At 41.2% G+C, this 12,435-nt stretch overlaps 1 protein-coding gene across 2 annotated transcripts in view; it reads left to right on the top strand.

The window, feature by feature from the left end:
- The first annotated feature begins 980 nt into the window (after positions 1-980).
- Positions 981-12,435, top strand: part of SCAF4 (SR-related CTD associated factor 4) — a 46,895-nt gene continuing 35,440 nt past the window's right edge. For both annotated transcript variants that reach the window (XM_068395491.1, XM_068395490.1), the window contains exons 1-2: positions 981-1,267; positions 12,251-12,334. In XM_068395491.1, coding sequence (XP_068251592.1) covers positions 1,238-1,267; positions 12,251-12,334 — 114 coding nt within the window. In that variant the 5' untranslated portion in view covers positions 981-1,237. The remainder of the gene's footprint in view (positions 1,268-12,250; positions 12,335-12,435) is intronic.

The following is a 12,435-nucleotide window of genomic DNA, read 5'->3' as shown; positions in this document are numbered from 1 at the left end:
ATTTGACTAACAACTCAAACACCAGGCACAGTTTAATAACAGAATGCAAAACAAAGCCAAATACACTTTCCATGTGATTTCTGTAACATTCTGAGTTTCCTCTTTCCAATTTACTCCTTTGCTGATATACTGGACTAGAGTCAAACAGTGAAATTGTAAGTTAAACACTAACATTTTGAACATACCATACCGACTCTGCAAACCTCAAATCGCTACTATTTGACACCGATAGCAATGCATTACTATAGCACTTGAGAGTGTACTTGACAAAGGCCCTTTTCAATAGATGCCAGTAGCCAGCTCATGCCCTTGAAACTACACTTTGCAGCGTACATAATTTTCTCACGAACATTAGCTCCCATTGCTAGAGTGGATATAGTCATTGATTAATTATTTTCTTTATCGGTGCAAAACCCTGGACTTTGAGAACACCTTTCAGTTTTGCTCTGTTTCATATTCAAGCGAGCGGCGCGGTTTCTTCCCCCGTGCCGGCGCAGACACTCCAGTGCCGTTCCTCCCTTCTATTCATAGGGGGATTTAGCGTCTGCTCTGGGCCACCTACGAGGCACGATTACGGGCATTAAAAAACCCAGCTTTTTAAGTGTGAACGCGGAAGCGGGCGCCGCTTTCACCCCAGCCCGCACCCTGCCCCTCAGGGAACCGAGCCGAGCCGAGGCAGGCCTGGCCCCGGCCACCCCACAGGAGGCCAGGCCCCACTACCCACCCAGCGGCTGAGAGAAGCAGCCCCCGACCCCCACACGCCGCCGAGCCCGGCCCCGTGCCGGGTGGTGGCGGCCCCGCTGTCTTTATGGCCGGCATTTCCCCTCCCCGGGGGCGGGGCCGGCGCTGACATGGCGGGGCGCGGGGAGTAACCCGGCCCCGGGTCACATGGTGCCCTGGCCGCGCCGCGCGCGCGCTCTCTCCGTCTCCCCCCTCCCCCCTTCTCTCTCCTGTGGGTGGCGCGGGGCCGGGAGGCCTGCACGATCCCAGGGTGCTGTGCGCGGCGTGGGCTCCGCCATCCCGCTGGGAGAGACGGTCTGTGCCGGGGCCCTGCCAGCGAGACGCTGCACCGAAGGAACGAGCGAGCGAGGGAGAGGGGAGAGCGTGAGCCCCGCCGCCGCCGTTAAACGGCCATGTCCGCGCGCAGCCCCTGAGCGGGACCGTGCCGCTCCTCCTCTCCCTCCCCTCTTTCCCTCCCCCGCGCGGGCGCCCGCCCGCAGCAACCGCCGCCGCCAACATGGAGGCCGTGAACGCCTTCAACCAGGAGGTGGGAGCCGGGGAGCGGGGGGGAGGGGAGCGCGGGGCAGGGGGCCGAGGCGGGCAGGGAGGGGCTCACGGCGGCCGCCATCGCTCCCCCCGTAACCGGCGCTCGGCTTCCGGCTTTGGGCCGCGCGGGCCCGGTGCGGCGCCGCCAGAGGCCTGCGCTGGAGAGGGCCCGGGCAGCGCTCGGCCTGGCTCGGCCTGGGGCCTCCCGCCGGTCTGAGGGCGAGGCGGGGGGTGGAGGGAAGAGATCGGGTCTCCTGAGTAAAATGGAGGCCCGCTGCCGCCGCGGCGGTTGCAATGGCCTGGAGCGTTCCCCGAGCGACGCCGCAGCCCGCGTACCCGCCCGGGCCGGGCCGGAGCGGGGGGGGGGGGCGGCTGAGGGGATCTTCAGGCCCCCCTCTCTGCCCCCCACACCAGTTTCCTCCTCTCCCCACTGGGGAGCGTCCGAGCCGGGATCCCTGTTACAAGGCGTTGCCACTGCGTGCGTGTTGTTAAGGAGGGGGAAGCCGCGTTTCGGGGCGCGAGGCACTTTTATTTCCTCGCAGTGGTTTGGCGAGAGACCTGCCATGTGAACAGGCGGCAAACGGGATAGGCTGGAGGTTGAACAGAGAGAGGGAAAACTGCGAGGGGGCTTATCTCTGAATAGAAACGGCGCCTGGGGATGGGACTAAGGGATCGACCCCAACACTAGGGACGTGGGAGCTAGGTTGGAAAGCGTAAGGCGTTCAGTCTCCTTTCATGGTACACAGAAGGTCCCTGTGTTTTTCTGATTTTTTTTTTTTTAAATTCCTTAGTCAGCCAATCGGAAACAAAATGGACCACGTTTTTTTGCATAATGCATAGCAAGATGCACTAACCTATACTTTGTAAAGTTTTTGACACATGGCTTAAAGGGATTCTTAAGATTAGATGACACTCGAACCTCAGTTTGATGATTTAACTTTTGCAGATCCTGTATGAACGATAGATCATGCATATTCTCATTGCAGATAATCAGTTAAAGCTAAGCCAGAACCTATTCCAGAATGTTTAATAGTTTTTGAAGGTTAGGTTGCTGTGCATGTTTGCTGAACAGAAACAGGAAAAATGGCAGACTACTCTCATGTGATGAAGTCATGCTGTGTAAAGTTCACTCCGTGTAACTGCTTGTCATGCACACACACACACAACACTAAACATCTACTCATCCTTAACAAAATTGTAGAAGTACAAAGTGAAAAATAGGTAGCATACGCTTCTTGTTAAAACAGTTTTATTTATTTGCCCGTTTTATGGGTGTATTGTGCTGTTTTGAACCAGTGGTATGGAAGGGTACAAAACAGCCTTCCCAAATACGTTAAAATAGTGACATACAATTTTCATGTAAACAGATAACAGAAATATTCTTACCTGCCTAAACAGAAGTTCTATCAGATGATTGCTTTTACTTCATTCATTTCAACATGTCACTACCTGATAAAACTTAATTGTACAGACAGTGCTTAGTGTTTCTCAAACAAAAAAAACAATTTCTTTTGCTGATCTGGTGGTGAAAGTATGTGTGACTAGAGTGAAAGCAGTGTTTCTTGGTATTCTGTGACTAATCTCCATTTTAAAAACGGTTGTGTTTTATTTCATACATCTTCCTCTCAGATATAGTAAAAGCGTGATGCTTTTGTTTGATACAATCAGAAATACTGAGTGAAATTCTGATGGCTGGCTGCTGAAAGGTATTAAACCACTGGATTTCATTTGAACATCAGTTATGGGGAAGAAAACTATACTTGGTAAAAATCCCCGTTCTTGGATCATTTGTATGTATGACTAGTTCCATAGGACTACTTAGGTGTAAAGTTAGCATGTTAATAAATTCAGGTAATTGCTGTCCTGTTCTCAGAAGGCATGTTTACGATATTAGCTAAGAACATAAAGTCTAGTTCTTAAACTGTTCTCTTAACTTCCCAGTGCATGTTACTTGAAGCTGTGCATGCAAAACAATACATAGTAAAGTGTGAAAAATCTCGAACTTTTTTGAAGAGGGGAAGATTTACAGTCAGATATTGTTCCATTTCTGGGCTTTCTCAGTGAAAGTGGAGAAAGTGAAAGAGCTGTTTTACAAAAGGTCTTGACATTATTCACAGAATGGTGGGAACAGCACAGGCTAGTGAGTGTGTGAGAACTGATTTTGCCTCCAAGACTATCCTATAATGCGTAGACATTGTGAAGACTACAGAGGTACCAGTCTCTGTTCACTGAATAGTTAATTATTTTATTGAGAGTGTAATAGCTTCAACAGTGAAGATCAGCGTATCTGCAGGTTAAGAATTCCTGAACTTGCTGGCTGATGGTTGTACAATACCACTAGAGACAGAATTGTAGTTTTATAACAACTTTTTACTGCAGCAGCCATGAGTTTTGTGCTGGACTTCCCATGTGTGCTAGAGGTGATGCGCTTCTGGCCTTACTGTCTCTTCTTCTGTGAAGGTGGCAGTTGTCAGCTCTTTGCCGGTCTACATGAAGGAGGAGATGACACTTAACTGTGTCAGGTGGTATGATCATTTGGGATTTTTGGGGGTGGGTTTGGTGATTACAGCAATTTCTTGAAGGTGGGAGGTTCAAGTTCAAGTCATGGCTGTAAATTATGCATCCTCTAAGCTATTATGTTTGTATCCTTTTCTCAGACAAAAGAGCTTAGGGAGGAAGAGAAAGGCACCAGCAACATGTTCATCTGTGCAATTTGAACTGTTTTGTTTTGACTGAAGCTGTTCACCCAGTCCAGTAGAAATCATTAGTAGTTTTGACTGACTTGGGTTCCAGTTCTACTCGGAAGTTCAGTTTCTGCCCTTTGGGTTATAGGCTTCTGATTGTATATATGATTATGTTGCAGTGAAGTGAAAAGTTTCTGCCTGGCAGGTAGTTGTGATAAGTATGTGATTTTAACTGCCCATCTGAGTTATGAGGTAAAACTTAAATATAGAGGTTTGAGCTAGCACGTTGCACTTAGCAATTGTGGCAAGCAGGGAAAGAACACTTAGAGTCAATTAGTTTGGCTCTGGCAATGGGTGGTAACTTACACGGGTTGCGTAATTTGATCGTGTTTGATTGTGTTGCCCATTCCCTTAGTCCTGTTCCTTGGACCTATATTTTGAATGCAAGTTTACCAGTAAACGTGCCTCTTAAAAATTCTTTTTTTCTACAGGAGCAAGTGCGTTTTTTTATATTGACCAAACACATTTGCCACTTTGTTTTTATCCAGCTGTGCTCTGAGCAGATATTACCAACTGAATAGGTGGGATTTGACAGTTACATAGTATCGTATATTTTCCCTGAGGAAATCAGTTCAAACTGTATCCTGGAAGAATGAGTTAGAATTCATGTGCTTAGGTGTATACAGTGTATTAAATTAATAGTACAGTGTTAGTAAATCACAAAAGGTAACTTGATAATGGTGCAAAACTTTGTTATGTTTTTAAGTAAACAAGTAAACGTTTTTCTAAACAAACAAACAAACCCACACATACACCATCGTTTATAAAGGTTTTAATCCTTGTCATGTTTTAATTTAGGGGCTATGTGTTTCCTCTTCTTTAATCTGAAAAACTTGAGGGATAGTTTATGTGTTATAGAAGTTAGAAATAGAGATTTCTTCACAGTCTTGCTGCTGGAAGTAGAATAAAGTCAGGTTTGCTGTTTTGTAATCTTATATATGTATTGAGTAATGCAGTATATTCACTTAATTGTGTGTCTCAGGTTGGTAATAGTTAACCTGTACCACTGAAACAATTGATATCCCACTTAAGCGTGCCTAGATCACAAACAGGATAGATATTTTGTGGGCTGTTTCTTTAAAGAGTTAGAGCTGCAGCTTTCTTCTTTACTATTTATCCATATTCAGTGAACTGGACAGTTGTATTTTTGATTTAGTATACCTATCTTATGCTAATGGTAAGACTTCATTTTGCATGTTCTGTCACAATCTGTTGCTCCCTGTTCTTCCCCTCCCCAGGTCCTATAAATAGAGGTTAGCAGGATATCCTTCACAGTGGTTCTTAAGCAGTTACTGGAACTCATGAACCCCGGTTAGATTCCCTCTGTTGTATGGCAAAGCAGCAAGGACACAACTACCAGTATCTGTGGTCAGAGGAAAGATTAACAGTCTTTTGTGCATTTTGGCACCCTTTGTCTCTTTCAGAAAACAGTAAAAGCTGCTACCTGTTACAGCTGCGTAAAATGATTCCTGTATTCCAGTAGGTGCAATAGGCTGTATTTTTACGTCAGTGCTGCGTCCCACATGTCCTGGGAGAGTGCTTAAGCAGCAGCTGAAATGCTGTTTGGATAGGGTAGAGGGAGGAAAGACAGGAAACTGCTACTAGAGTTTTCGACTGAACTTAGTCCCTTTTTTAAACTGTGAGACCCAGACTGAAATTATTGCAGAAGCAGCGTGCAGCTCTTTTGGGATGGAAGTTACTTTGTTGCTTTTATGACTGTATTGTGGTAATTGAAGGGTCATCATCACTGTGATCCTGAAAGAGCTGTATCTGTTGCTGCTGGACTGAACTGTTTCCAGGAATATTGAAAGCTGCGGCGTTCTGTTAGAGATTCTTGGTAAGAGAAGAAATGAGATGAACAGCTTTTCAGGAGACATGCTGGATTTAGGAGGACGGCACTGATCCTAAGAGGCAGATAAGTTTCAAAAACATTTGTGTAGAAAGCAAAATTCTATTCTGTGTACTTTTATGATGTCTTTTTCATATGAGTGTCTTTTGTAAAGAGGTTTCTCCCCAGTGATTCAGAATTTGTGAATGGTCTTTCTAGGCCACAGAAATAGCTTACTTGGTGAAGTACTATTTAGCTTCATTGCCTGGGGTTCATATCTTGTCAAATTTAAATCTCGCTTTATCTTCCAAAGAATGTAGCCTGACAGCCATGAATTTTATGGTGATCTCTTACGTTCAGCAGCACCTAATACTTGGTGTGCTTAACAGCTGATGGTCAAGAATTTAAAACTTATATTGATCCTCTGAGACATAGCTTAGCGATAGAAGTTTTGTAGACATCATTATCTTTCTCCTTTTCTTAGCAGCTCGAGGCAGAATGGAGACCTGAAGAGGAAAGGAAGGAGTGAGTTTATAGGGGAAGGAAAATGTATGGGACCAACAAACATTATGTTTCTTTCAGTAGATCATGCTTCTGTCTGTGCTGCTGCTTTTCTGTGGATTTTATTTAGTAAGTATATAAAACGGAGCTGTACCTCTTTATTTGTAAATAAAGAGACCTTTTTATGGCAAAGAACCTTCAGCAAGAGAGCAAAGCCAGGGAAGTCACTTCAAGTCATAAAAGGTATTTTTACCTTCCTACTGTGTTATCTCATGCTTAAAACAGAAATAGACTTAAGATCATACATCAAGCTCGAGACACCCTGAAGGATATGAGGCTGATCTTTTTCTTTCTCTGCCAGTGGGATAAGTCTCACTGGATGACACTATCTCACGCTTTTTTCCTAGTAGTTTCAGGTTTGGAAAGTGTATAAGCTGCCTTTTTTCTCTGACCATGTGTCTTACATTTTTTGCTTGCCACCTCTGTTCCTTCTCTACGGGCAAGCACGCATCACTGTCTGGTTTTGCTTTTCTTGTAATGAATTCAGTAACAAAGTGAAGCTGATAGTATTCCTACATTTCAGCTTGCTCTTGTTCTAAAGGCATGCTGTGCCTAGACATGCTGTCTTTTTAGGATTCTAAGGTAAGGCTGTGGGTAAATTTGAAAACAGTGATTCTCCTCTTTGCTTCAGAAGCTCATAGTTCTCAAGTTTCTGTGTAAAATAGACCTTCAAAGGGCATTAATTGTAGAATGGCAGAAGTTGATAATTTGCTGCTTGAAAGGCTGAAAACTAAACGCCATCATCCTGTTCCTTCTCCTGTTACCCGCCCCTCCTAGTACACCTCACCCAGGGCTTATGAACTGGAGCAGGTTCTACAGTTTGACTTAGAAGGCCTTCTTAGATCACTCCTGCCATGTGTTTTCTGTAGTACTTCTGTACTTCACATTGAATTTTAATTTGGGGGTGGTTGGTAGCATGCTCTTTAAATAGCAGGCAATATGGTTAGTCTCCCTTTTGCTATCTGCTATGGTTTAATGAGTGGCTCATCTTTGTTATTTAATTGCATTTATTAGCCTGAAAATGAGCAGGTGATTTTTCTGCTGTTGAGGTTCTTGGCTTTATAAATATTTTATCCTACACTTCCCTACTGTTATGAAAAGTACACAGAAATACTCTTGAATCAATATTTTGTATTGTGGCTTGAGTTTAGTAGGCTCTTTAATACCTCCACTTTTTTGTTGTACATGGGTTGGTATGGAGCAACAAAGAAATTATTCCTTTAAAAAACATGGTGCTTTTAAAAACGTTCAGCTACAGCACACAGACTTTCACATACAGAGAGGGAGGTTCCAGAAATGTTTGGAAATTCTTAAATTGAAATTGTATCCTGAGATTGAGTTTGTGTGAAAAAAAAAAAGTGTGTTTTTTTTATTCTACTTTCAACAGGTGAGACTATTATAACTGAAATGGTAAATCTTTTCTTATGACCTTTACGTTAATGATATAGATAACATTTTGTGGCTAAGCCTGTTTACTAGTTTTTCTACATTAGTTTTTCGTTGTGTATGAAAGAATCCATGCAGACAGCAGGAGATAGTTCTTAAACTATTGAAATTATCAAAGCACAAGTCTTGAATAATCCTTGGATTAATTAGTTCTTATGTAAAGCTAAAGTTTCACTACATTTCTTTTCCCCTGACGTCTCTCATCCTGTGGTACCCCCCCATCCTAGTGAAAGGGATACCGTGGGCGGTTTTCATTGCCAAATGAATGGATTTGGGGCAGTGGGCAGTAGAAATAGAGGCAGAGCTAAACTGCTTTTTGCTTTAGCCAGTGGTGTCACTATATGGGGAAGGAAGGTAGGGAACAACTAGGAGCTCTTTTCTTTCTCCAGACATCCAGTTATGGTCGGTAAAAGCAGCAAGTCATTTCTAGCAGGTCAAGCTTTACAGGGCAGAGCATTCCAGGGACGGGCTCTTGTTGTGAGGCAGTACGTTGGAAACACTGTTGAGCTGCAAATTATTGTTGCTTTTGTTACATCCATCAGATTTCTTTTATTTTTTTAAATAAAGTGTAAGTTTTTGTGTCTAGATTGTTTCTTGAGCTAATCATGATGCCCTTTGAGGAATTAGATGTATTACTGGAAGGACCGTCCTCTGAAAATAGGGGGTTTTTTTCATATATTGGTTTGGGAAATGTGTATGAAAGAAGATCCAAGTCCAGTTGAACATACGCGAATATAAAGTATGTGGGCGTCTTACGGAACAGTTTCCCCTTCTAACAGTGAAAATCCATGAGGAACTAGTAAGGTTGTTAAATTTTAGATTTATTGGTCTTTAAAACATGTTTTTGACACATGTAACTATGATACTGAAAATTAAATAACAATCAGCTTTAAAATAGTCATTTGGTATTCTAAAATCTTATGAAAATTTAAAAAGGCAACAAAGTTTTGATGCACTATTCCAAGAGATAGTGATGGGGGTGTGTATGAAGAGAAGGCAGAATACATATAAATATATATATATACACACACACACATAAATATGCATATGCATGTATATGTGTGTATATATATATATAAATATTTGCATCTCAAGTTGCATAGTTCATCCTGAGCTGGAAAAATCTGTGTGTACGGATGTCTTTGTATTAATATGTTTTTGTTGCTGTTGACTAGAATGCTGTCTGTAACAGCAAAGGAACAATTTACAGTGATCTGCTCAACCCTGTTCTTCCAAAGCTGTTGTTTATTCCTGCCTTATTAGCCTTAGTTTCAGCCTCTCATGTTCTTTAATTAATAACTTCTTCAAGCTACCATATTCTTCATTGCTTCCTCCCTGGCCACTTCAGGGCATCTAGCTGATTTCCCTTTTTCCTGCCCTCTGGCAGTTTCTTTCTCCTTGGATTTTTTTTTTCTTTTTCCCCCAGTTGCAACGTCATTCTTGGGATACATTTTAAGACACTTCTTTTTAATTTTTCCTGCCACTTTTTTATTGTCATCTTCTGTCCTGCTACGAGCTCTCCCAGTTACCTGGTTCCGCTGGTTGCGATCCTGAAATAGGAATGCTGAAGTGCTGCTTTCACATGGGCTTTGTTGTTCTTGTTATATGGGACTGGCTCCTTTTTCTGGAGGACGAGTTGCTTCTTGGTGTGTACAGGAAAGGATATGGAGTGCCTGTCTTAATGTCGGCTCCTTTTTTCCTCCATCTCATTTTTCAAGCCTTCTGGTGGTTTGTTTATAGGTGTTGGCTTTTGGGAATTCTGTTTTTGTCTTTCATTACCTCTTAAAACAGATTTTCTTGAGTTTTAATAATAAAGCACTGGCTTTAGTCATCAAGAGTCTTTGCACTTATTCTAAAGAAATATAATTCAAAATTGAAAAAAAGCTTTTATAAAAAACAAGTCGACTTACAGACACCTCTCTCTTGTCTTTTATCCAGTAGTTTTTATTTGTCTGTACTGTGATTTTTCAGCAAGCAAGGATGTTAGCTGAAGTATGTCTTACGGCTTGAATGGCTTTAAAAATCAAACATTCTGGCACTAGAACTTGCCTCTTATGGAGATGAGTAATGAAAAGTCATGGTCTTCACTTGATGTCAGTGTTGGGAAAGGTATCTGGCTTCCACTGTTTTGAAGGACAATTTTTCTTCTTTCATTTCTCCTGGAATAGGAGTCAAATTAAGAAAGTAAATACCTTCTTGACTGCTTTTTGTATTTTATTGGTGTAAGGCTTTCATTTTGTGTTGCTGAAAGTCTTGTTATAATTTTACTTGCCTTTAAATATTTGGCCAATTTTTTTTATCTTCTGCATTGTTTTTTTCCTTAACTGAGACAGTGGATAAATCTGTGTAAGTTGGTCACTTCACAAGTATCTTGAAACTTTAAATTAATAGAAAAAGAAGAGATAAATTTTTAAATGACATCTTGCTTTCCATTACACTGTCAAATGAAGATACTCTTATTCTCTTATTTTGCTTTGTGGCAAATAATTGATTACATTTTTGACTAGTATTCAAGGGCTCTATTTTTTCTTTATTGTGAAGAGCAAAATCAAATTATGTAATGCAAAGCCATTTTTTCTACAATTTGTGGGGAATGTTTCAAGGTAAATATGATTGTGTGTAGGAAATGTTGAAGATCTCCATGGTTTTTTTTACACTATACAAATCATGACAATATAATGATTCTTTGGTAAGCCACAGCTCAAATAGGAAGTTAAGTTTATGGAAAGACTAGAAAACAATATTTAATGAATCAGAGCACCTAACCATGAGCTGTGATGTAGAAGGAGGAATTACAAAGGAGTACTGGGATGTCCTGGCTTCTCTTTCTGCTTGGAAGATGGGAAGGAAGGTTGGAGAAGGGAGAACTGTCCTGACAAACCAACGTGGATTATGCTTCCAGGTCTAATGACTAGTAGAACAGAAGTGTGCACAGTATGCCATAAAAACATACTGTAGCATATGGTGTAGTTTTTGCAACTGGTTATTTTATGATGTGAAATTGCAACAAATCTCCCCAAATCCCTTATTTCCCTATTCTCTTAAAGTGCTCTACAGGAAGCACAGCACAATAAGAATGTCACCGTGTTCAGGTGGTGCTGGGGACCTGAGGAAAATATATCCCTCTTCCTTCAGCTTTTTGTGTTCAGCCTTTCACAGATGTTTCATCAGCTCTGACAGTTCTGTGTGCAAATTTTAGTTTCTCTCAGTTTCTGAAATGTGAAGCTAATACTTCTTTTCAGACTTATTGTCAATACTGGAAGACCTCTGTTTTTCTGCTGCCTTTTCTGAGTGCCTAGGTTCAAGACTTCTTGAAAGTGTTTTGTAATAAATTTCGTTACACACGAGATTTAAGTCATGGTGATGCTCTTTGTGAAAATAAAGTTTGGGGTTTTTTTTGCTTAGAGTCACGCTTTCAGATTTGAAGAGCTGAACATCCTACCTGTATCCTACATGTTTTGAATATAGAATATGCTTTCTGTGAATTCAGACTTTTTTTTTTAAAAAAAAGAGTATTTAAATCTAGCACTGCAGAATCCCTTTTTGTGCTTAATGATCTTAACAGAATAGCATTCTCCTTAACTTCTGATATGATTAAAACTCTTTGAAATAGTGTGCCTGGGCTATGTTTAGAGAAACGAGATCAGAAATATTCTGTAAGTTGTGTTCATAGAATGCCTCAAACTGTTGTCTATAAAGATGTAGTAACTTGTGAAAACTTTGTCCTTGGGGAATTAACTTTTCCACTGGGTGACATCAGCATGGAGCATAGTGCAGAGGATTCTCCAAAACAGTTGGTGCAGTTCATTTTAATAATAGTATGGTACGGTCATAGCAAACAAAATGGTAAATGTCGCCATTAAAGACATTTGCAATGCCTGTATATATTAGGATAATTTGAAAACTTAGTATTGATTTGACTGCCTTGATGGATGAAAGTTGTCATACTTTTATGCACATTATTTTAAGATTATAGGATTATGTCAGTCTAGCTATCTGTAGGGCCATCCTAATATTTCTATTTGGTAAGCAGATATTCAGGCTAATTTAAATCAAGCTGCAGTTATTTCTGTTTTATATTGTTTTTGTAAAATAGCAAGTTCCCATACCATAAGTTAGCAGTGTCTGTACCATAAGTTAGTGGATACTCATTTTTAGAAACAAATAGAACTTCGACAGCAGCCTTATCAAAACCTGATAAATCAGTGAATATGGGTTAGTTCACAAGGAAGATTTGAACATTGCCTAGAAAGATCTGCCTGTTAGTCTGTTTCAAGGGCCAGCCAGTATTGTGGTGATACATAGTGTGGAATGTCAGTAATCAATCAGTTGTCTGAAATGTTGTCTTTCTGGTTACCTGCTTAAACTTCAGAATACATTTTTAATATTTGTTTTCTCTGTTTAGCTCTTTTCACTGATGGAGATGAAACCTCCTATTTCCCGAGCAAAAATGATTCTCATCACAAAAGCTGCCATTAAAGCTATTAAGGTAAAGTACAACAGAACAAACACGAAACTGTAACAGTAGTGATATTTTTATTTTACTTCTAAATAAATGCATCTCTGGATTTCCCAGTCTTAGCTTCATGG

This window comes from Nyctibius grandis, chromosome 2, assembly GCF_013368605.1.
Source record: "Nyctibius grandis isolate bNycGra1 chromosome 2, bNycGra1.pri, whole genome shotgun sequence".
Taxonomy (NCBI): domain Eukaryota; kingdom Metazoa; phylum Chordata; class Aves; order Nyctibiiformes; family Nyctibiidae; genus Nyctibius; species Nyctibius grandis.
This window is presented reverse-complemented; position numbering and strand designations above follow the sequence as displayed.